This window comes from Mirounga angustirostris, unplaced genomic scaffold, assembly GCF_029215605.1.
Source record: "Mirounga angustirostris isolate CCGP_5_RB_7025 unplaced genomic scaffold, mMirAng1.0.hap1 SCAF_6, whole genome shotgun sequence".
NCBI classification, from domain to species: Eukaryota; Metazoa; Chordata; class Mammalia; order Carnivora; family Phocidae; genus Mirounga; species Mirounga angustirostris.
Genome location: NW_026991714.1, coordinates 100,192,599 through 100,215,202, shown reverse-complemented (window position 1 = coordinate 100,215,202; position 22,604 = coordinate 100,192,599). Strand labels below are relative to the sequence as shown.

At 56.2% G+C, this 22,604-nt stretch overlaps 1 protein-coding gene across 5 annotated transcripts in view; it reads right to left on the bottom strand.

Moving 5' to 3' along the window:
• ADAMTS14 (ADAM metallopeptidase with thrombospondin type 1 motif 14) overlaps nucleotides 1-22,604 on the bottom strand; it is a 73,751-nt gene that overhangs the window by 18,034 nt on the left and 33,113 nt on the right. For 3 of the 5 annotated variants that reach the window (XR_010412467.1, XM_064594770.1, XM_064594767.1), the window contains exons 5-14: nucleotides 12,841-12,924; nucleotides 11,975-12,131; nucleotides 11,263-11,368; nucleotides 9,433-9,576; nucleotides 8,802-8,934; nucleotides 7,381-7,494; nucleotides 5,178-5,326; nucleotides 3,121-3,296; nucleotides 588-721; nucleotides 79-202 (exon numbers count right to left, since the gene is read on the bottom strand). Coding sequence is in view for 4 of the 5 variants with exons in the window: in XM_064594770.1 (XP_064450840.1) it covers nucleotides 79-202; nucleotides 588-721; nucleotides 3,121-3,296; nucleotides 5,178-5,326; nucleotides 7,381-7,494; nucleotides 8,802-8,934; nucleotides 9,433-9,576; nucleotides 11,263-11,368; nucleotides 11,975-12,131; nucleotides 12,841-12,924 (1,321 nt within the window). In the remaining variant the exon portion in view is untranslated. The remainder of the gene's footprint in view (nucleotides 1-78; nucleotides 203-587; nucleotides 722-3,120; nucleotides 3,297-5,177; nucleotides 5,327-7,380; nucleotides 7,495-8,801; nucleotides 8,935-9,432; nucleotides 9,577-11,262; nucleotides 11,369-11,974; nucleotides 12,132-12,840; nucleotides 12,925-22,604) is intronic. The other 2 variants (XM_064594768.1, XM_064594769.1) reach the window with 2 other exon arrangements.

The window sequence follows — 22,604 nt, the reverse complement described above, 5'->3', positions numbered from 1 at the left end:
GACTCAGGCTCAAGGGACCCCTGGCCAGGCCAGAACCCCAGCGACTCCTGGTCATCTCCCCAGCGCCAGGCTGCTCACCTGCCTGCTTGGAGGCCTTGCCCAGTGTCCCCTTCACAGTCCTGCAGTGAGAGTTGTCGCCGCCACAGACCCCGCACTTGTCATCTGCCTTCATGGATCCCACCTCCTTGTCACAGCCAACAGGCTGAGGCCAGAAGGGGGGCTCAGCAGGAGAAGGCTCCCATGCCCCCCGTTACCATCCCCAGGCCGGCAGCCCCTGACTCCCTCCCTGGTCCCCAGGCCCCACAAGGTGACCATAGACCAAGAGGCACTCCTGGACAGGTCTCTGCCACAAACTCTCCATGTGACATGGACAGGTCTTAAACCTGGCCATTCCTCTTCCCTTGAATGGGGCTGGGTAATAACCCCTTTCTAGCAACCAGGGATTATGCTGAGGACCAAGGGTGTCACGGGTGGGGCAGGCGAGGAGACGCTGGTCTCCCCAGGGAACAGAAAGAGGGGCAAGCAGTGCAGCCTCCAGTCTCCCTGGGGAAGGCAGAAGGTGGGGGGGCCCAGAGCAGGGGACCTACCACACACTCGCCGCGGGCACAGACGCTGTATGGGTCCCGGTAGCTGCAGCGTGTCCCGTCGTGGACCACCTGGTTCATGAAGACCACGTCCCCTGTGTCCTCCGACTGGCAGATCAGCTCACACTTCTGGGCATCTGTGGACAAAGAGACCATGCTGAATTCCCAGCCGTGCTCGGAGAATGTGGGCTGGCCCAGGAGGAGAGCAGCGCCCGTCCGGAGCAGGAAGCTCCTGGACCAGCTCTGGGTGCTGGGGGGAGCTCTGGGGGTGGAGCTGGGGCTTAAAATCCCTGCTGTGTCACTTATTAGCCTAGTGATCCTGGGCAAATTATCAGACCTCTCTGAGCCTCAGTTCCTTATCCCTGACCAATAAAATGCTACATAGGATGTTAAAGAAAATCAAGTGATAAAATAATAATAATAACAATAATAATAAGCCAACACTTAGTGAATGCTTACTAAGTGCCAGATACTTCCAAAACCTTTACACGCTTTTTTTTTTCTTTTTCTTTTTTTCCTTTTTTTTAAAGTAGGCTCCACGCCTAATGTGGGGCTTAAACTCACAATCCTGAGATCAAGAGTCACATGCTCTACCGACCGAGCCAGCCAGGTGCCCCTACACACTCTGGATGTAAAATTTCAAATGTTTTTTGTGAATGAACTCAGTTAAATTTTTCAATACCATAAGGAAGTAAGTTCTAGTGTTACAGAGGAGGAGACCAAGGACCAGAGAGGTTAAGAAACTTGCTCAAGGCCACACACACAGTAAGTAGAAGAGCCAGAATCCTAAGCCAGGCAGTCTGGCTTGATTCCCACACTGACCTCTCCATACACTTCCCCAGTCACATGTATGATGGTGTATCTTCACATGTTTGTAAACATTAGGAGGCTGTGTGAAGGTAAGGCAGAACAGGGATCTGGGTTTGGGTTTGCCCAATGAAGCTGCAGTGAGAGAGGACAGGAGATCCTTTCTAATTCTAACATTTGATTGTTCTCTTCCCTATCTGGGCCATTGATGTGCTAAAAAGAAGGTTCCAAAGAACATATAAACATTTGCATGTTTCTTAGGAAAAAGGAAGTTGGGGCTAGATAACTTTCTGGAATTTGTCGAAAAGTCCTGGGAAAATCCAAAGTCCAAATGCCCCAGGGGCTTATTTGGATCTGAGTGGATCTGCAAGGCTTTCAAAGCAAGCCACCCCTCTCAGCCAAATTTTTAAGGAAACATCCGGCTCCTTGCTCCTGGTCCATGGGCTCCCAGGATGCATCTTGCCCCAGTACTCAGAGCTCAAGTCCAGAACCATAGCATCCAATACCACTTTAGATTTCATGCACAGGAGCCAGATTCCTGGCGGGACCTGGGCCAGTGGGAGAGGGATAGGAGACTCTAACCCTCCCAAAGGGTTTGGGGACAATGACCAGTACGCCCCAGGGAGACAGCTCTGTGGACAGCCATGGAAGCCAGCCCACAGTGGCAACGGGGTGGCGAACTCCCTAGGGTGGGAGGAATTCAAAGCAGAGGGAAAACAGTCTCTGCCATCATGTTCCGGAGAGGTCTGTGCCCTGCTGGGCAATGGACAGGCCTCTGAGGTCCCTTCCAACCTGAAGATTGTCATTCTAAATATGAGCTGAACAACCAAGGGTCTTGCAGTTAATCCTTTGGAACCAGGGCTCCAAAGAGGAGGCCCTGGGCTCAGGAGAGGGAAGGCCATTCTAGTAGGAGCCATCTGAGGCTGAGGGCTGCGGGGTAGGGGTTGAACATCTGTCCATCAAAGGACCATAGAGAAGCTGGCAAGGCGGAGTGGACACAGAGGACCGTGAGGGGCCCCTCCAGCCTGAAGGTTCTAAGACGCCTCGAACCCCAGCCCTTCACTGGCATCTCTCTGCTGCTAAGAGAGCCGTCCGTGGAAAGGCTCCAAAGCACACAGGTCCTGGCACTGGCACTTGGTCCCAAAATTCAGTTCCTCTGCATGAGTCCTGGGGCCTGTGTCTGTCCCAGAGCAGCCTGGAGGGAGTCAGTATCAGGATCCCAGAGGCTCTCATCTGCCTGCCTTTTAAATCCTCTTCATTACCTGCTATAACAGTAGCACCATCAGTAAAACCTAAAAATATGGGATGTGATAGGACAGAGCCTCCCGGGATGGTGGTTACGCAAAGCCAGGGCGCGTGCGCCTGTAGAGTGCCTTCCCGTACAGGTTGGGGCCCGGGTGAGAGGCACCAACCCAACAGCCAACACTGCTGCCCACCCCAACAGCAGCTCTGGGTGAAGGGCCCCTGATTCTAGGTGGTTTCCCTGCCAGAAAACCGTCAGCATAAATACATAAATCAGGGATGGCTTTCATGAGGTCCGTTGGCCCCAAGGCACACAAGACAAGGGCCCGCACAGAGGTGTATGGCAAGCCTGCCCACTGCATGTCCCTTTTGGTGCCCCAACTGTCCCTCTACCTCCACTGGTGGCCCCAGGCATGGGAGACGCACCTGGGAAGACATGGACCCAGCAGACGCCCAGGGACATGGCAGGGGGCGGGGAGCCACTCACCGTCTGCAGGCTCGTAGGGGAGCCAGCTGTGCTTGGCATTCCGGTGGATGTAGTAGGAGTTGCGCTTGGCACACTGCTGGGCCCGGAAGTCCTCGTAGGGCCCCGGGCACTCCTCGCTGTTGCATATCTGGTACTGGAACTCGGGCCCTGAACACAGGCGGCCTCCGTAGGCTGGGCTGTGGCAGGCACAGAGGGACAGGGTGACTTTGCCGGAAGGCTGGGAGGGCCAGGCTTCCCACATGGCCACCCATGGCAGCTCAGCCTTTGAGAGGAACATAAAGAGGCTCCTCTAACTTATAAACTAGAGAGGGACCCCCCCACCCAGTGGGGGCTGCTGTGGTCAGAGTCCTTCCAGATTCCTCTTACTCCACCCCTTGGGCACATGCCACCTGTCCCACTATGGGGGGAGGAGGAGAGCTGAGAAACAGGGCAGGGGGGTGAATGGCGGGGACAGGGATGACGAATGCTCTCCCACTGGGCTGGAAGAGAAACCAGTCTTATTCGTCTTTGTATATGTTTTCAACCATCGCACAGGGCCTGGCAGACAGTAGGCGCTCAAAACGTGCCTCCACAATTCCGATTTGCGTCCACTTCCACTGCACCTCATAATAAAGTAAGGAGTGATAAAGAGAGACCTGGATCTGGAACGAGAAGGCTGTGCTAGGTCTAACCCCAAGTCCCGCCTTTGCAAATCTCGGCTGAGTCACCTAGCCTTATTGAGCCTTAATTTCCTCTTTAAAGGTGGGACTGGGATACCTCTTCTCTTACCTGCCTCCTGGTGTGTCTGTTGAGAATAAATAAGAAAAGGTATTTAAAGCCATCTGTATTCTCTTCTCCGTTACATGCAGAGGATTGGGTAGGATTATCGATGCAAAGTTTCCAAGCATAGGTTCCTGGTACTGTGCTCCCAGAGCCAGCGACATCACATGGGTGTGTGCACGGAAGTGCTCAGCATCCCCCCATCCCACCTGGCACGAGAGAGTGCTGGATACACTGTACCAATGATCGTAACAGCAGCTGCCATTTATTAGCGCTTAATCTGGGCCGGGCATAGTGCTGAGAGTACCCATATTATGTCACTTAAGCCTCATACAACACAAAGAGTTAGGATTATAGAGGAGTTTGCTAGACGGCAGCTTTGATCAAGGGGATAACCATCCATCTAGATTGGAAGGTAGTTTACTCAGAGTGGGCCTCACGGGGCCTTTCTCCAACCCGGGCTTTCACACCCCCAACAGGTGGCAGTTACAGGGCAGTTCATTTGGGCTCATATTTATAAAAGGTCAGCACAGCGCGTGGACACGGGATCAGGCTGCGACAGGCAGTAGTGAGCCTCCCATCCCCGGAGGTAAACAGCAGAGGACGAAGGATCCCTCCTGAGGATGCGAGGGCGGATGGCCACTACCGAGCCACAGCATCCAAGGGCACTGCTGTTCTGCGGAGGCTGGGCACCCCTGGTTCCTGGAGCCTGCTGACCCACACGGCCGCCCCTGGCCGGCCCCCATCTAGCCCGAGCCTGTTCTGACCGGGTGGCTTCAGCCTGGGACAGGGAGGCCAGAGCCAGCTGGCACTCGGAAGTTCCAAAACCATGGGAGGGATCCCCACAGAGGGAATAAAAGGGGGAGACACAGACTGCTCCCCCAGACTCCTGGAATTTGGGTGGGGCAGTGAAAGGCAGGATTTGATGACCGAAAGAGGTAAGTGAAGGAAAATCAGTGGAAGTTTTGTTTCATATGGCAAGAAAGCAAACATGGCTACTGAGCATTTAGATCAGTGTCTTCTCAAAGCTTAGCCAGAGGATCAGGGTCCTCGGCCCACTCAGAATCTTCCATACACGAGAGTTTGAGAATCACTGGTTCAGACCGATTCTCAGATGCCACACCCGATGGGAGACATCAGGCCCAGCCCCACCCCCACCCCCAACAATTCTGGGTCCTCACCAATAGAATACAAACCACCTGCAGGGGTCCTTCTCTCGAGTGTCCTGCCCTCACCCCTCCCCACGTGCCTTCCTCTCCCAGTCCCCTGCCCTGCCCACCTCAGCCAAGAGCACTCACGGGGGATTGTCACAGCTCCGGCTGCGGGATCGAACCCCGCCCCCACATGACCGTGAACATGACCCGAACTTGGTCCAGGAGCTCCAGCCTCCATCCTGGCCGTAAGTCTGCTCCAACGACTTCCAGATGCAGTGACCTTTGAAGCACCACTGGGATGGAGCAGACGGAGTGAAGTTACCCCGGGGCCACCCAGCCTGCTATGGAGAGCGCCCCATGGTGCACGTGGCTGGGGGCACCACAGCTGAGCCCAGAGCGAAGGACATTAAGAGCACGAGCCTCAGGGTTGCACAGAATCCCACCCCTACCATGAGCCGAGTGGACCTTCAGCAAAGGGTTCCCCTGTCTGAGCCTATCCCTCCAGTGAACAGTGTGCCTAACAGCACCTGCCCACAGGTCTGCTGGGAGCCTTGAAGGAGATCATGCCTGGCACGCACAGCCCTCCAAAAATGGCAGACAGTATTATCAGTGACGATAGTAACTGCCGTTAGTTGGCTTAACACTCCTGGAGAAAAAAAGAACTGATCGGGAATAGAAGACACAATCTTTCCATGCTGTCTAGAGGCGATCTTGACTCTGCACCTGAAAATCCCCTTGCAGGGGCCACAGGCAGGTGTGTTTGTGGGAGGCAAGCCAGCCCCACCGGGAGGTCTACCCATGCACAAATGGAGGGAATATTTGAATCGAGTCTAAGAGGCCTGGGTTTGAATCCCTGCTCAGCCATTAGAAGCTGTGTGTGACTTTGGCACAACCTCCCCTTGCTGAGCCTCAGTGTGCTCACCTGTTAAATGGAACTGTTCTAAGAACTGAAAGCAAGAACACCTACAAAGGCCCTAGCTTGAGGCCAGGCATAAAGGCGGGCTCAACCAAAGTAACTCGCTTCCCTTCTCCTGCAGGGCAACATGTGAGGACAGCAAAGCTCCCTGGGTCTTTTTCAAGAGAAAGCTGCGTGGTTCTCAGCCTTGGAGTCCCCTGGGGAACTTTTAAAACGCCAGATGCCTTCACTCCACCCCAGACCAACTGAGTCAGGATCTCTAGGGGTCGGGATTTTTTAAAGACGTGGCAGATACTTTCTGTATCATAAAAATCGCTCCGGTCGAGTGCACAAGTCAGTGAGTTTTCACAATTTACAGCCTTGTGCAACTGTCACCACATCCAATTTTAGAACATTTCCATCACCCCAAAGAGAGCTCTCATGCCCATCTGCAGTCACTCCCTGCCCTGGGGGGTGGGGACTCGGAAAGCTCCCCAGATGGTTCCAATATGCAGCCAAAACTGAGAGTCATGGATTAACTGTCACGTGAAATGGTGACGGAAGTTCCTGGAACTCTGGAAACACCTGGAGCAGGTATACCGAGTCTCCAGGATAAGAGCCCACCAGGCGCAGAGCCCACTGGGCCCGTGCAAAGCCACGGGAAGCCCCAGCCATCTGTGAAGGGGCAGACCCCCCCCGCCCCCCCCACACACATGTGCTGGGTGGGTGGAGCCTGGTGAGGGCAGAGGGCAGAGGGCAGGCTGGAGGGGGGCACCCTGTGGCTGGGCTCCCAGCTGATGCTGAGTAAGCCTGGAGCCTCTCTCAACGCCCTGCTTCTGCCCTTTGCTCTCACGTGACATCAGAACCACCTGAGGAGTGGAGAGGGCACTTGATCAGGGATCAGCAGGACCCAGAGAAGTGCCACAAGTGGCCTACAGGCACCACAGAGATCAGGCTCAGGGCCAGCGATAGAGCAGAGGTGGGTTTCAGACCCCAGGTCAGGGCTCTCAGACCCAGCCATGAGACCCCCAGGACAAATGAAGCCCTGACACACACACACACACACTCGAGGGGGCAAACACATGCCCGCACATATGTGAAAGGCTGGGTCTGGGGCAGGGGAGGCAACACGTGTGTGGGAGAAATTGCGTGGTGGGCCAGGGAGGGCAAGCAGGACACCTGGAGTCTTCCCTCCCCCCCTTCTTTGACTCCCCAAGTTCCTTCGCCTGCCTGCCTGGGCCTCATTCTTCTCATCTGTAAAATGGAAGTAAGCCTTCCTGCCGGAAGGGCTGGAAGGGAATGTCAAGCTCTGCACACTGTGGTGTGGGAGGGAGGGTGTGAACATATGAGTTCATGGAGGTGCTCCATGCATGCCATCTGCACACCCACGCCTGGGGGACGGGGGCTCCCGGGGACCCACACAGTCCTGCCGCAGCCCCAGGCCCCAGGTACCTGGCCAGGTGCACACTCGGTCCCGTCCAGGGGGGGCCCCTTCTTGGTCTTGCAGAAGTACGGGTTGTCGGGGTGGCTGCACCACAGCTGCTTACAGGGTTCAAAGGTCTGGAACTGCGCGGGCAGGGGAGAGCGGTCACGCACTCAGGCTCCAAGTTGTCCGGGGGCAAAGGGCAGTGGCAGAGAGAGGGGAGGGCTGTGGTGGGCGCTGGGGCCAGAACACGGGGAGGGACGCAGGCAGGTCCACGCCCTCAAACTGGACCCCACTTTAATGGCCTCCAGGGACCCCCTACTCTCTCCGGCGGGGCACCGAGAAGGGGCAGGCCACAGTCCACATTCCCCTTGTTGCCTCCCAGGTCTCCCTCCCTGCCTCTGAAGAAGCCGCCATGCCACTGGGCAGGGACTAGGGTTTGAGGCTCCGGGGACGCTTGGGCCTGCCAAGCCCCTTGAGCCCAGTGCACATCAGGGCCTTCAAAGGGCTGCCAGTCTGGCCCAGACCCCAAGACCCCCAGACGAGGCCAGGACTCCCACCCGCCTCTGGTCTCACCAGGCTGTGCCTGATGTTGGTGACCTCCTGTTTCATGTTGTCCAGGAGAGCCCAGATTGTTCTCTCCTATGATCCCCTGCCAGCCAGACCAGCGTCCTACAGATACAGGCCTTGGGCACCGAAATTCCACATCCCAGGCTGTTTCTCCCCGCCTAGCTCAGAGACCATGTGTCCCCATGTGGCCTGAGCAGTGAGAAGGGTCTCCTGGTCCTGCAGGATGTGAGCCTCTGCCAAGGCCCTGATCAGCAGCTGTTTGGTTCTCTCCTGGGGGGCTCCCCAGCGCCAGGCTCTCTCCTGCCCTGTTCTGCAGGGTAAGGAAGGGCTATGCTCCCTGTATCTATCTCCTAGGCATGGGGTGGGGAGGAGAGAGCATGCAATTGACCCCCTGGAGAGAGATTATGTGGGGACACAGGAGATTTTCCCTAGGGTGACAAATAAGCCCAAAACATCCTGTCAAACCCCGCAGAGTAGATGGAGACAACTATTAGTCCAGCAGGCCAGAGCCCAGCCCCTGATGCGACAGAGGGGCTGCCCGGCAGGTAAGTTCCCTAGTAACCCACCCAGCCAGGACCCCATCGGCCACCTGCCCTCTCTGTTCTACTCTGTCCCATCTTTCCCAGGACTAAAGCATCCTCCAGCCACTGCACAAACCTGCCTCCAAGCGTGGGACTGGGTGGGGCAGGTATGTAGCAGAAGGCGGCAGGGCCGGGCCCTGGTCACCCTGCATCCCCCCACGGCAGGTAGCACCAAGCCCGTGGGCCCATCACCAGGCCACCTGGCCAGCTGGGAGGGAGGTGCTCTGCGGAGGCCCAGCCGGGGTCACAGGAGGACAAGGCCCTGGCACCCCGGCAGGCAGAGGCCAGTGGGAACTTACCGCAGAGCAGGTGTGGTATCCGGAGCCGAAGTCAAAGCGGCATTGCTCGTCCATTGAGTAGTCAATGCCTGGCAGCTCCGGGGGCCGGGGCCAGGCGGGTGCAAAGGGGTCATCGAGGAGGCAGTCGTAGGAGCTGCCGGTGGAGACAAGGAGGTGAGCCAGGCCGAGGCAGGAATTCCCATGCCCTCCTGTCCTGGAGGACAGGGGGTTTAGGGAGCAAAGGAGGCCTGCAGGAATCAGCCCCTGCTGCCCTCTGCGTCTTCCAGGGAGGAAGGACCCGTTCCAGAACAATCGGAGGGCTCACTGCACTGAGGGAAGGAAAGGCAGCCTGCCACACAGGACGTACTGGGGGCCCTGGCCAGATGCCACATGAGGTTAGTGACAGTCTCTCTGCCCACACCTGCCCCACCCAAATCCACTCTGCCCCCATTCTTTGCCTTAAGCTCCTGGGTCTAAAGCTTGTCCTCGGCCTCAACGTCCCTGGAGGCCCAGGAGCTGAGCAGCAAGGCTGGGAATGGAGCGCATGTTGGGGGCAGGGTGGTCCTGGGACGGAGATGGCTGGGGGGCGGGGGAGATGGAGTGGCAGGCTGTGTGCTCCCCTGTCCCCAGCCCGGAGGTGGAGGCAACCTACGGGAGGTAGCGGCTGAGCTCCGCTTTGCTGCAGCGCGACCAGTGGAAACGGTGGAAGGCAGCCTGCACCAGGGGCGCCATGACGCTGCCCAGGCTGGTCTCGTCCGCACAGCCGTTCCCCTGACCATCATGCTCCATGCCGAGCCTAGAGGGTGGGGGTGGGGTACAGAAGGGAGCCCCGAGTCACGCTAGGGAGCCGGTCCCTGTGAAGGCAATAGGAGAGCATGCCCTGACCAGGCTTCAGACTGTTACTCCTGGCCTCAGTTTCCCCACCATGCAGAGGGGAGGCCCACCCCTCTGGATGGAAGCTGAGGCCCCACCCTGCTCCCCAATGGGGCTGGACTCATTCTGCCCTCCTGCCCTCTCCTCAAACTCCACCCACATCCTCAGGGGTTCCAAGGCCCACTCAAGCCTCACTCCTCCCCGTACACCCTCCCTGGTCACGACCCCCAAGGGCTGACCTCCCACAGCAGGGGCCACCTGTCCCACCATTAACAACTCGCAGCACCAGGCCCAAGGCCTGCAAGTGCAAGGACCAGGTCTCACTCATTTGGTTCAGTTCAACCTCATTTCCTGAGTATCTGCATGCCAGCTTTTAAGCTTTTCCAAGACCCTGCAGAACTGAGCACAGAGCTTTGTGCGTGGTACACACCTACCATAGCAATGGTTTAAATTGTAAAGTCTGTTTTGAATCATTCGTACTGAATGCCAAAGCCCAGAGGCTCTAAATTCTCAAATACTCCCAGGTGGCTGCGTCTGGCCTTGACCACCAGACAGACACATGGACCTCTAAGGCTGTCCTTGTCTCTCCCCAGCGAGAGCCTCTGCTACATGAAGAGTGGAGCACCGCCCCCCCCCGCCCCGCCTCCCACACACAGGAGGACAAACCCCCAGCTCTAAAATATGAGGCACCATGGGCTTCCGGGAAAGGAAGGGACTCTTGAGGTTCCCCGCGTGCCAGTCAGGAGGGAGCTGGGGCCCCAGCGAGGGGTGGAGCTTGCATGGAGTCCACAGGGGCCTCCTGGGCAGATAGGGCTGGTGTGGAGAGGCGCGTGGCAGACGGCAGGTGCCAGACCCCTCCAGGCTGGCCCACCCCTCTCCTTCCCAAGTCCTTCACCTGCAGGGGAGGGGTCGGGAGTGTGTCCCTCAGTTCTGCCCAGTGGGGGGACGAGGCCGGCAGGCATGATTGTAACATGTGCGCGTTACCAAAGGACAACCTGGATGACAGTGGCACATTTGCTTTCTCCCGGAATGTAGCTTCTCTGGCCTATTCTCCACTACAGTCCATTCCTACCACAGGGCCTGGTGCACAGTGGGTGCTCAAGAAATACTGGTTGAATGAATGAATGGATATGCTCTAAACAAAATCCAGGTCCAGAGACCAAGCAAGCCGGCTGCCAGCCTGGCCCGAGGCCTGAGCCCATGAGCGCCTGTTTACGATGGGCTCAGGCCAGCGCTGCAGCAGCTGTTTGGGCTGGAACGGCTCTTGGGAGGGCCTCAGGTTGTGGATGGGATGAGGGATAGAGGCCATCCAGAGAACAGACCCCTGCCTATGATGGGACACGGCATCTACCTGCCCAAAGGCGGGGCCACATCTGGTCCTCCATGGCCCTGGGATGTGGGGGCTGGACCCAAGGCAGGCCCAGAATTGCCATCTGGGCCCCGGGGCTCCTTCCCCATCATGGCTGGGCACACTGCATGGGCAGCTCCTCTGGCATCTCCCAGGATGGGGGGGTGGGAGCCCAATCTGGGATTAAGCCACCCACACCCGCAGAACTCCTCGGAGCTCCCAGCGCAGCAGGCCCTCCCGGCGACGCTTATGCACACTTACACATGGCCAGTCTCGTGGGCCACCACAAAGGCCGAGGAGAAGCCATCCTCGTGGTTGAGGGTACAGCTTCTCAGGGGGTGGCACATGCCAGTGACAGGTGCATACCCTGCCGGGGAGAGGGAGAGAGGGCAGACAGAGGTCACAGGAAGGTGAGGCAGGACTCCGCGAGGTCTGTGCACAGCCAGCCACTGAAGGGACATGCTGACGTGGTCACTGTCAGAGGGTGTCTGGAGGAAGGAGGATCTTTGCAAAGTCTGTCCCCCTCCCAATAGCAGAGCAACCTGAGCCAAATGCTCCCACATCCTAAAGCTCTACAGCTCCCCTCAGGGCCTACAGCTTCCATGCCTCTGTCACCCCCTCCTCTGATCAAAACAGTAAGATTTCCAGATACCCCAAGCCTGTGCACACCCGACTTCCATGCCATGTCCCTCCAGCCAGCCAGTCAGTTGGTCAGTCAACAAACACACGCCATTCCCAGCCACTGGCAGGCTCAACCAAGACCGCAGGGACCAGAATGGGGACCCATTCACTTCCCCTGGTCCCCCAAGCTTGCCCACCTGTGCGGCCAGGTCCTATCTCCAGAGTCCCAGGACTCTCTCTGTTGACAGGGAACCTGGTCCCTCAAACCGCCTTGGGGTGGCTCCAGAGAGCCCGGCCCCGAGCCTGAGCCTCTGCCCTGCAGCTACACACCTGGCCCCAGCTAATACAGTACCTGGCGTACCTGAGGGCCCGAAGTCCTGCCGGGTGAGGAAGACCACGTGGTCATGGTGCTCTGCGTGGCTGGGATCCTGGCGCTGCTGAGAGTACGCCCAGCGACACACCTGCTCCAGGCTGCGAGAGGGGTTCCCACGCTCGATCAGGCTCAGAGACTGCGGGGGCCAAGAGCATCAGCAGACGGGCGATCACCAGAGTCCCCAGACTGCAGGGGGCACCCATCGCTCCCCTCCCACCGGCGGAGGACACTGAGGCCCGCGGGACTGCACGGACTGTCCCCGAGGAGCCCTGACTCCAACTGCTGGTGCACAGCCCTCCCACTTTAGGGAGTGTGCCGGGACACCTGTCTGCTGAGAACTCAACAAACATTCTCTTTCATCCCTCAACTGACTTGCAAGACAGGTGTTGTGCTGAGTACTTCTTCTAGGCTTTATGTTCACGGTCTCATTTTATTCTCACGATAGCCCCTGGAGGAAAGTTCTGTTGCTACCCCCATTTGGGGGAGAATAAGAGACCAGTCTAAGATTGCAGAGCTCAGGGCCCCAGCGTCCAAGCAAAGCAGGACTTGGCTCGGTCACTGCCCCACTCTGAGCCCATCTCCACTTCGGTTCCTCAGGAAGAGGGATCTCCAGTTGTAAGGCTGTAGGACTGTCTGCTTACAAGTTTGGAGGGAATCCCTCAGTCCCTGCGTAACATCCCCAAATGCCCCTGAAGCCTCAATTCTAATGGTCTCAGGGTTCTGATTCTGGAAACAAAATGCTTCCTAGACACTGACCAATGGCTCTCCACCCCGCAGCCAGTCCGATGCATCAGCCCCACACCACTTCTCCCTCCAAACCCTGCCTATTGGCAAGGGGGGGTTACCTGTCGGTAGCCGACCATGATCAAGCGGACCAGCGCGATGTTTATGTGGGCCCCCAGGGACTCATCATGGTAAATCTCATCCACCTGCCAGGAGAAGGGAGCATGCAATTTTAGGGGAAGCAAGCATGTGTTAAGAGCCTACCACAGAGCAGATCCTGAGCCAGGTTCCTGATCCATGTTATCCCAATTCATCCTCACTATGGCCTTAGCAGGCAGCCTTCTTATCCCTACTGTACTGATGAAGAAACTGAGGCAGAGAGAGGCAAAATGGCCTTCCCAAGGACACGCAGCTAAGGAGCTGCAGAGCTGGGATTAAAATCCTGGCCCTCCTGGTTCCACCTGTGCACTCTTTCCATGAAGCCAAGTGTGAGGGGGCCCCGGCCTCAAACTCAGCCCTCTGACAAAAACTCATCTTTCCACAGCTGGAAAGAGTCCTTCCACAAATGTCATCCAGTCCAGGTCGCTCATCCTCATGTCCCTGTGTGTACCTCTCCAATCGCCACCGGAATCATCTGCTTTGCAGTGCCCGGGGAACTTTTCCAGGGCAAATCCAAAGGAAAGTACACGAGGGTCTTAGAAATGCAGAGTCTCGGGCCCACCTCCCAAGTCAGAGTCTGCAATGTGACCACAGTCTCCAGGGATTCTCAGCCACGGTCAAGTTTGAGGAGCATGGCATTGGGAAACTCCTTTCTTCCATAGGTCCAGGGACCCGGGGGGCCGTGCCAGGAACAGTCCACCAAAGAATGCTGTCCTCCCCATTCCTCTAATCAGGATACCCAGGAACAGTGTCCATGACAGATGGACAAGCCTCAGCCTGTCCACCCCCAAGGACAGGGAGGTCACTCTCCCCTGAGTGTCCATCTCCTGAGGATGCCCCTTGAACAATTCCAGCTTTTTTAACTAACTTTTTTTTCTGAATATAAAAGATTTCACCCTATAAACTTTGAAAAGTACAAAAAAAGGTGGAAGAAGAAAATCGACCGTCTGCCAGATAGATGTAGGATAACCAGTTACCGTGCTTTTTGCCGTGTGTGTGTGTGTGTGTGCATACGTGTGTGGGCTCATTTTACAAAACAGTAATCATACTGAATATACTGTTTATATGTTGTTTGTTTTGTGAAACAGTATTCCGCATATTTAAAAGCATCATCTCCAATGTCTGTGTGTGATGGGCCACGACTTATGTAACTAATCGCCTCATTGAACGTAACCCCAGAGAGGAGTGACTTGCTTAGCAAGTCAGCGTCAGCACGCAGCACTGGTAAAGCAATGCAGCTACTGGGGCCAGAGTCCCGGGTTCAAATCCTACCTCTGCCCTGGATTCTGGGTGGCTCAGGGCACACCAGGCAACTCCTTAGGACCTCTGTTTCTGTCCCTATAGATGCGGATCATAATGGCCGTCATAGGGCTGGCACATGGACATCTCATGCCAACTCCGCATCTGGGAACAATGAGTGGGCCACACACCAGAGAGGCAGAAGTGGATCCCAGCCTCTGACTCCTGGCCGCACGTCTTCCCAGGACCTGGAGGGCGTTTCATACATGGCCCTGTTCTCCCTGCTTCCATCTCTCCATGCCCTGCAGCCTATGAGCAAAGTAACCAGCCGACAACCCACAAAGGGACTGCTGTCTACCCAATAGAGAGGAACAGAGCTGCCAAGCCTATATGTGAGGGTCCCACAGGGAGGGGAAAGCCAGGAGGCGACTGGAGGCCTGTTCCCGGGCCGGCCAAACACAGAGCAGGCTATGGCCACAGAGCCTGGCAGCCGAAGCTGTGTGCACCATAGGGCCCCCACCGGCTCCCCCGGAACAGGAAGCTACCCTAACTCGGGAGCACGTGGACTTCAGAGCACCCTGTGTCAGGCTTCCTTCCGCCGGGGCCGACCTAGCACCCATGTCTGGACCCAACAGAGACCAAAGACCAGCGCCTGCTGCGAAACAGCAGGCCCCCCAACACCCCAGCACAGGGAATGACGGGAAATCCAATGGGCGGAGGCACTTCCTTCCACACTCCTCCACTCCCCAGCACACATCACGGGGGCAGAGTGCCCAAATGTGGAAGGAGATGACGTCCTTCTCAACCTATGTGTCCCGACTTATCCTAAGAGAACCGTGTGGTGGAAGGGGTGCTCCATGGCGGTGGGGCCACACGCATTTTCTCCCTAACAGAATTCCAACCTATGAATTCTTTGCTCTTCTGCTGAAATAATCATCCACCTGCTGCAGGATAACTCTTACATAACCTTCACATCTCAGCCCCTCCAACTCAGAATGTGGCCTTCCTTCTACATGGGGTGTGGCAGGCGTCTCAGACCCCCTGATGTGCCCTGCAAGCACGCAGACCAAAGATGGGGTGCTAAGCAAGGCATGCTTTACACAGTCACATCTGCGCCCCACATGGACACATATAAACCCACTGGTTGCCCCCGGGGCAGGAAAAGAGAGCAGTCACTGGAATGCTTGGGTAGAGGTATGTGCAGAGCCCCTGGGCATCTGGAAATTCCCAGGGCCATTGTCTTCCTGCTCTGTCTCTCTCCAGAGTGGGTCAGGAAGATTGCTGCCAGAATCTGGCCATATCCTTTATTGCTGTCTCCACACTCAGCAGGCCAAACCCACCCATCAAAGCCTCCAGCGACTCCTGCTCCCATGGCTGGCATCTCCAGCGCAGGACACTGGGAGGTCCTCACGGTGGGACTGGGGAGAAGGCTGCCACCCCTCAGAACAGGAGGTAGAATGAGAGCCCAAGTGTCCAACACTGGTGGGGACTGAGTGGGGCCTCCTGATGCCACCTCCCACTCCTGGGTGACTGGCCTAAATGTAATACTGAGCAAGCAGAAAGGGACAGAGACAAGGTCTCTCCATCCAGAGAGACCTTGCTCAGCACAGCACAGCACTCTGAAATAATCTAGCAACCAAATGCTTCAGGTGACTGGTGGACCCAGACCCCAGGAGTTGGGGGTAAAGGAGATGGGGTATACATAGGCCAGAAGGGTCAGGGAGGGCTTGCTGGAGGACCGAGAATGAGCCTCGCCCAAGAAAGTCATGGGACCTTTGGAGGAGATGGGCAGAGGTTCTGTGCAGGGGAGAGAAAAGCAGGAATCCTGGAGCCATCAAGAGAGCCCCGAGGCCGGTGGTAATCCGGGCAGCTGAGGCAAGCCCCACCCAGGATGGGGAGTTTCTTCCCAGCCCCTGCTCACACACTCCCCAATGCATGCATGTGCTAGCCCGTTAGAAAGTTCTGGGTGTCATGAACCCCATTCAACCTGCCTGTCTGCTTCCCCCACTGGCCTCAAGTCTCTCTCTGAAAGTCCCATTGAGCATAGCTGCTCCGTTCCTGGGGTGAGACGGTGGCCACAGTCTCTGGGAGACTTCTCCCCATGCTCACGTCAGTCACATGACTTCCGGGTGGCAAGAAGAGAGAGGACGGGGCCACTTGCCAAGGAAGGGCCATCTGGTTAGGAGTAGATTTTCAACAGACATTATCAAGGAAAGAAGACATTATCAAGGGAACAGAACCTGAGACAGTTATACAGACCCCATCAAAGGGTCTGTAGCAAAGGAAGATGGAAAGTGATCCCCAAAAGGTGGCCTAAGGCACAAGAGTGGATGAATAGTTCTGAGGCGTGAGCGATAGTCTAGTCTTTTCTTATACTACATAAGAGTGATAAAAATAAAGTAATTCTAGGGCGCCTGGGTGGCTCAGTTGGTTAAGCGACTGCCTTCGGCTCAGGTCATGATCCTGGAGTCCCAGGATCAAGTCCCGCATCGGGCTCCCTGCTCAACAGGGAGTCTGCTTCTCCCTCTCCCGCTCCCCCCTCTTGTGCTCTTTCTCTCTCTCACTCTCTCTCTCAAATAAATAAATAAAATCTTAAAAAAAAAAATAAAGTAATTCTATTTTACAACCTTATTCCCTCATTAAAAAAAAAAAGGTGGGGTTGGCCCTGCCATTCCACATCCCCTGGTCTGGTCCATCTCTGGGGCCCTGGCATGCTCACGTGCACACACCCTGATCAGCCCTAGCCCTTGAGTAGGACCTTCGGGCTTGGATTCCGCTGAAGCTGTCCTGACCGCTTGCGCAGGCCAAGGAGGTGGCTGGACAGGGCTGCCATGTCCACCCAGAACCGCGGAAGCCACCTGGCACATGGGTCCCAGCCACAACCGTGAGCCGGGGGCGGAACCACAGCCAGGAGGCGCTGCTACCTGAGAGGCCCAGGACCTCTGGAACACACCCACAGGCGGCTCCCTGACAGGCTCTGGTCTGGCTGTGCTCTCCAGAACCAGCTCTGTCGGCCTCTGCCCTCCACGGCTGCCTCCCAAACGGCAGAAGGCAGGCCAGTGCGCCAGCTCTGGGGAGAGCCGGAATCGCTTCCCATGGGTGTGGGCCCCAGTGTGACAGCCGCCAGACATACCCACAGGGCAGAAAAGAACACTGTGTCTGGTCTCCTTGCTTCCCCACCTCAGCCACGTTCAATGTCATTTGCCAAGATCCCCAGGTTAGGGTTCCATGTCACGTATTGGCTTGGGACCGCCACTGGGTATGTACTAGAAAAACAAGCAAAGGTCAGGACTCTCTGGCCATGGGGAGACAAAACAGAAGAAGGGAGAAACTACACGATAATGCAGCAGAAGCTAGAAACCACTAGGGTTGGAGGAAGAGCTGCTGTTCACTGAACACCTACTATGTGCCAGGCACATGCTGAGGGCTTGCATACAACCTCACATCAACCTTATGGAGAGAGGAATTGTTCCCATTTCACAGGTGAGAAAGCCAGGGTTCAGAGAGGCTGAGTAACTCACCCAGGGCCACCCAGCTGGAAAGTGGGAGGGCTCAGATTTAAACTCAGATCTCTGTGACTCTTAGCCACTATGCCCAGCTGCTTTCCAGAACCAGCCCCTGTGGCAGGCCGGCTGGAGTGGGCTTCCTCTGGCCTGGGAGAGGAGAAAGTGGGTTTCCAAATCCAGTAAAGAGCAACATGGCCAGGCAGGGGGTAGTTAGTTGCAAGAGCCCCTTCCCTGTTCTCCTGTAACCCCTGCATGGGCAGGCCTCCTGGCAGGGGGCTGGCTTTGGAGTCAAGCCCAGGGAGCAGGAAGAAGGAAAGGAGGGTCTATTGGGGTGGGAGCTCTGCATCTGTTTTCCTGTCCAAAGGGAGGATCAGACTCTGGGTTACAGCAGAAATGCCTGGGCCTCTGTCTAGGGCTGGAGGGGAGAGCTAGGCCCCTGGGGAGCCCATGGGAGGGCAAATGGCAGCCTTCCCTTCTGGACCAGGCCAAGATGGGCTTCTCCTTGTCCGTGCAGAGACAGGGTCCAGCGCAGAATGGTCCCTGGCCAGCCCTGGGTTCCCACACTGCTAGGGAGCATGGCTCCCGAGGAGCTCTGAGGCAGCATGTCCACCTGCCTGGTCAGCCAGGTGGAGGCAGGTTCCAGACAGGGAGGGGCCGTGCTGGGCAAGCACGATCCCGAGGTCCCAAGCCCACCCCCTGCTCAAGTAGGAGAGGACATGAACTGCCATCAAAGGAGGGGCTGATACAGCCACGGCTCCTGCCCACCTCCCCGCACCCTCCCAGCGACCTGCCCGGAAGGAAGTACTATCCCTTCTTTCCTTTCTAATTAGTATACTTTTGATTTTAGAATAGATTTAGATTTCTAGAAAAGCTGCAAGCCGAGTCTAGAGAGTTTCCAAGGGCCCCACGCCCTGCTTCCCCTATGATTAACACCTGCCATGACCGTGGTACATTTGTCACAGGACTGAACCAACAGGACACGTTATTATTAACGAAAGCCCATGTTTGTTTCAGATCTCCCCAGTTTTCCCCTAATGTCCTTTGTTTCTGCTCCGAGACCACATCCAGGCCCCCAGGTTACATTTCACCACCGCATCCCCTCAGGCTGCTATAGGGCATTCCCCCTCTCTGAACGTTCCTCAGACTTCCCTGGGTTTTGATGACCCCAACGGTCTTGAGGAACTCCAGTGAGGCATTCAGCAGACTGGCCTTCCATGTGGGTACATCTGATGTTTGTCTCATGGTTAGATGGGGGGCGCGGGCCTAGGGGAGGAAGGCCACAGAGCTGAAGTGCTACCTTCCCCACATGATGTCAGGGCACCTGGAGCCGGAAGGACCTGCCCCTGGCGAGGCTGACCGCCATTGCCTGCCAGGACAGCGTCCACCCCCAGGCCATGCTCTTTAGGACAAAGTCACCGTGCAGAGCCCCTGCTGCAGGAGTGGGAGTTAAAATCCACCTGAGGACGGAGTACCTGCCTCAATTATTCGGAATTCTTCTCCTCCAACCTGTTTATTTATTCTGTCGTTTGTTTATCAGTATGAACCCGTGGATATGGATTTTATACCCTGGGTTATAATTTAATGCTACATTATTTATTTTGTTGCTCAAACTGTCCCAGTTTCGGCCACCGGGAGCTCTTGCAGTTGGCTCCCGTGTCCTTTTAACACACCCTCGCTGTCGGTTATGGGGTGTTTGGGTGGTGTTTGAACACTTCCTTCCTTTCTGGCGCTATGGGAGGCTCATCTTGGACATTCTCCACTCTGGTTCTAAGAGTCAGCCATTCCTCGCAGGAGCTCCAAGGAGCGTGGCACATTACCCTCGTCGTACCGAAGAGCAGGCCCCCGTTGATGGCAGAGCCTGCCTGAGCCAGCAGCCATGGTCGGAGTTCACGTCCAGCCTCTGCCCACGTGCCTTCCCGGGTCACTTTCGGCTCTGAACCCGAACGGAATGGGGGCAGCCCTGCTGGGAGGAGAGGCCTGGCCACAATCACCTGTCCTACCCTTTCTCAGCCCCAGGCCCCAGGACCAGCCCTCTGTTCTCCCAGTCCCAAAGTGTCCAACAAGAGGGGATGCAGCGACTCTGCCGACCAGGCGTCCAGCAAGCACCGCACTGCATGTGTCTAAGACGCTCTTCTTTCCCTGTTTACAATCGCAGCGGGTCAGGGGGCAGTCACAGCGGGTTGTCACCGCCCAGGCGAGCCAGAATCTCACGTTATTCCTGGGGCTTCACAGGACACTGCAACCCCTTGCCGTTGCTGACAGTGGACCGTTTGGGGCCCATCTGAGGAAGGGAGGTGAGTCCTGGTTGTCTGAAAACCTCCACTGCCACCTTCCGGTAAAATCAAGAAGGCATCCACTTTTCAAAGCTTGCAGAACAGGTTCCAGCTTGGAGGAAATCCCAAAGATAAGAGTGGGGCACGCCTGCAACATGGCCCATACTCCGGATGGCACAGGGGACAATGCTGTGCGGAAAAGGACACACTGGGATGGCTCTGTGCGGAAAGGGACTTGGACAAGAAACACTCTGAATGGAAGAAGTTAAGGGAATACCTTATTTTCCCATGCTGTCATGTCTATGTATGTACACAAGTAATATATGATAAATATCTAAGTCTCAATCAAGTTAAAAGAGCTCTTCCAAAATGTACAAATAAAAATTCTAAATGATAAGGAAACATCACTATCAGAATTTAATAGGTAGTACTTTCTTTTTTTTTTTTTAAGATTTATTTATTTTAGAGAGACAGAGAGAGCAGGTGAGCAGGGAGAGGGGCAGAGGGAGCTAGAATCTTGAAGCAGACTCCCCACCAAGCACGGAGCCCAACACAGGGCTCGATCCCAGGACCCCAAGATCATGACCTGAGCCGAAACCAAGAGTCAGCCGCTTAACCAATCGAGCCACCGAGGCACCCCACCTTTTCTGTTTCTTAACTACGCAAAATAATAGAGCATCTGACAATCAATGGGTTCAATTTTGATGAAATATGGTAAGTATGTGTCCACGCATGATGTGTGGACTCCTCTGCGTGTGCGCACCTGATTTGGTACATGTATCTACACACACATCTGTGTTATACACACAGATGACCAGATGTGCGTGCTTGTACACGCACGTGTGTGGAAACAAGCACTCTCTCTGCGCTGGGTGCACTGTGTGGGGTGTGTATCAGTAATCCTCTGCGGCCTGCAGCACAGGATCCCTGCTGTCCATATGGCAACTGAGATGCCTGGCATGAAAGTGCTCTGTCGACCATAAAGCTCTCCCCGCCACCGTGAGGGACGGTCATTATTATTATGGCCCTCCTGCCAGGAACCCCAGCATTTGTGCTTTTGTGAAGCACCACTCTTTGCCCAGGGGGCCTGCTCTGAAAAAGCAAATGCCAGCATGTGGAGCTAACACCTTAGGGCTGGGCGCCTGGCCCCAAGGACCACTCAGGCTGGGGGCGTCTTGTGCATGTAGGATGTTGAGCAGCAACTCCAGGCTCCTCGGGGATGTCAGAAGCATTCCCTCCAGCTGGGATAACCAAAAAATAATCTCCAAACCTTCTTCAGAGTCCCCTGGGAGGCAAAACTGCCCCCGTTAAGAACCACTACCTTAAAGTAAGATGTTTGCTTTTAGTTTTGGTGGTCTCTGGGTGCCCTAAAAAAGCAGTGGAACGCTTTTTAGAGACAAGAGAAGAGAAAGGATTCAAAAGAGAGGGAGGGGGAAGATTTGCGTCCTTCCAATGAGCAGGGAGGATGAGCTGTTCGGGAGGCTCACATATCCCCAAACGGAAAAGGGCTGGCAAAGCAACACTCTCTCAGCACGAAGGCAGTTTTTTTGTGGTGTTCCAAACCGGCCTTTATGATGAATATTTAACACAGTTATGTGCCAAGAGAATGCCACTCTCCCAGGCTGAGGCTACCAAGGCCCTGGTCTGACAGCCATCTGGACCATGCTTTCCCAGCAGGGCATCTGAGAAGCCTCAGGAAGGCGTCCTGAAGCAGATGAGAGTGGGGAGGACCCTCTCAGAGACACCAGGCAATGTCTCTCCAGCAACCATGTCCAATGCCTTTGTGGTATCAGCCTGGCCGGGTGGGGTGGAGAGCAAGGTGGGCAGCGAGCCTACCACTGCAAGAGTGGGCTGCCAAGAAGGGTCCGGCTGTAGACTGGCTCAGTGAGGACCGACGAAAGGGCTTCTCTGTCTCCTCACCCTCCCTCTGCTCTGGCTCTGGGCCCTCAGAGGATCCCCCTGTCCAAGGGGGTCCTCACCCCAGAGATTCAGTGTGTCACTCCAGGCAAGGAGAGGGCCCCTGACAGTGCCTGCTTCTCTCCGTGGCCCTGGCTGGCAAGCCCAGCCACATCCAGGAGCCAAGACAAGAGCAGGAAGAAAGCCCAGGGCGAAGCCCCAGAATCCTGACTTGGATATGGGGACCATTTTGGGGAGAGGCTCCTTCCGGGGGCCTGTGATCCTCCTTCTCCCTCCTCCTCAGAGCTACTTGCCCCAGGTTCTACCACAGCAGCTGTGGGGAAAACACGAACTTCGGGATCAGACAGATCTGGGTTTGAATCCTAACTCTGCCGCTTATTAGTCTGAGCCAAGTCACTTGGCTTCTCAGAGCCACAGCGGTTAAAGGAATGCCACTGGCCTAGGCCACAGTGAGGATTCACGGAGCCTGTCTGTGAGGTTCTCAGCCCCGTGCCTGACATGTGGTATGTACTGGAATGATACTGTGATATTCGAGAAAGCTCACAGTCCCTGTCTCCGGAGGCTTCCTGCTGGCCCGTCACAGCCTCGGCTGGCTCTGGGGTCCATCTTCTCCTCCCTTACCCACCCTGGTGCCCCTGTCATGCGCTGTTCAGCACTCCTCTCCGTGCCAGAGCCCAGCTACTGCCTGGGGGACCCTCCTGCCACAGCTCTTGAAAGGTCTCTGCAGGCCTGGCTGCCCCTCATTCCTGCGTCCACACCCTGCAGTGCATGGTGGCATGCTCGCCGGGCCTG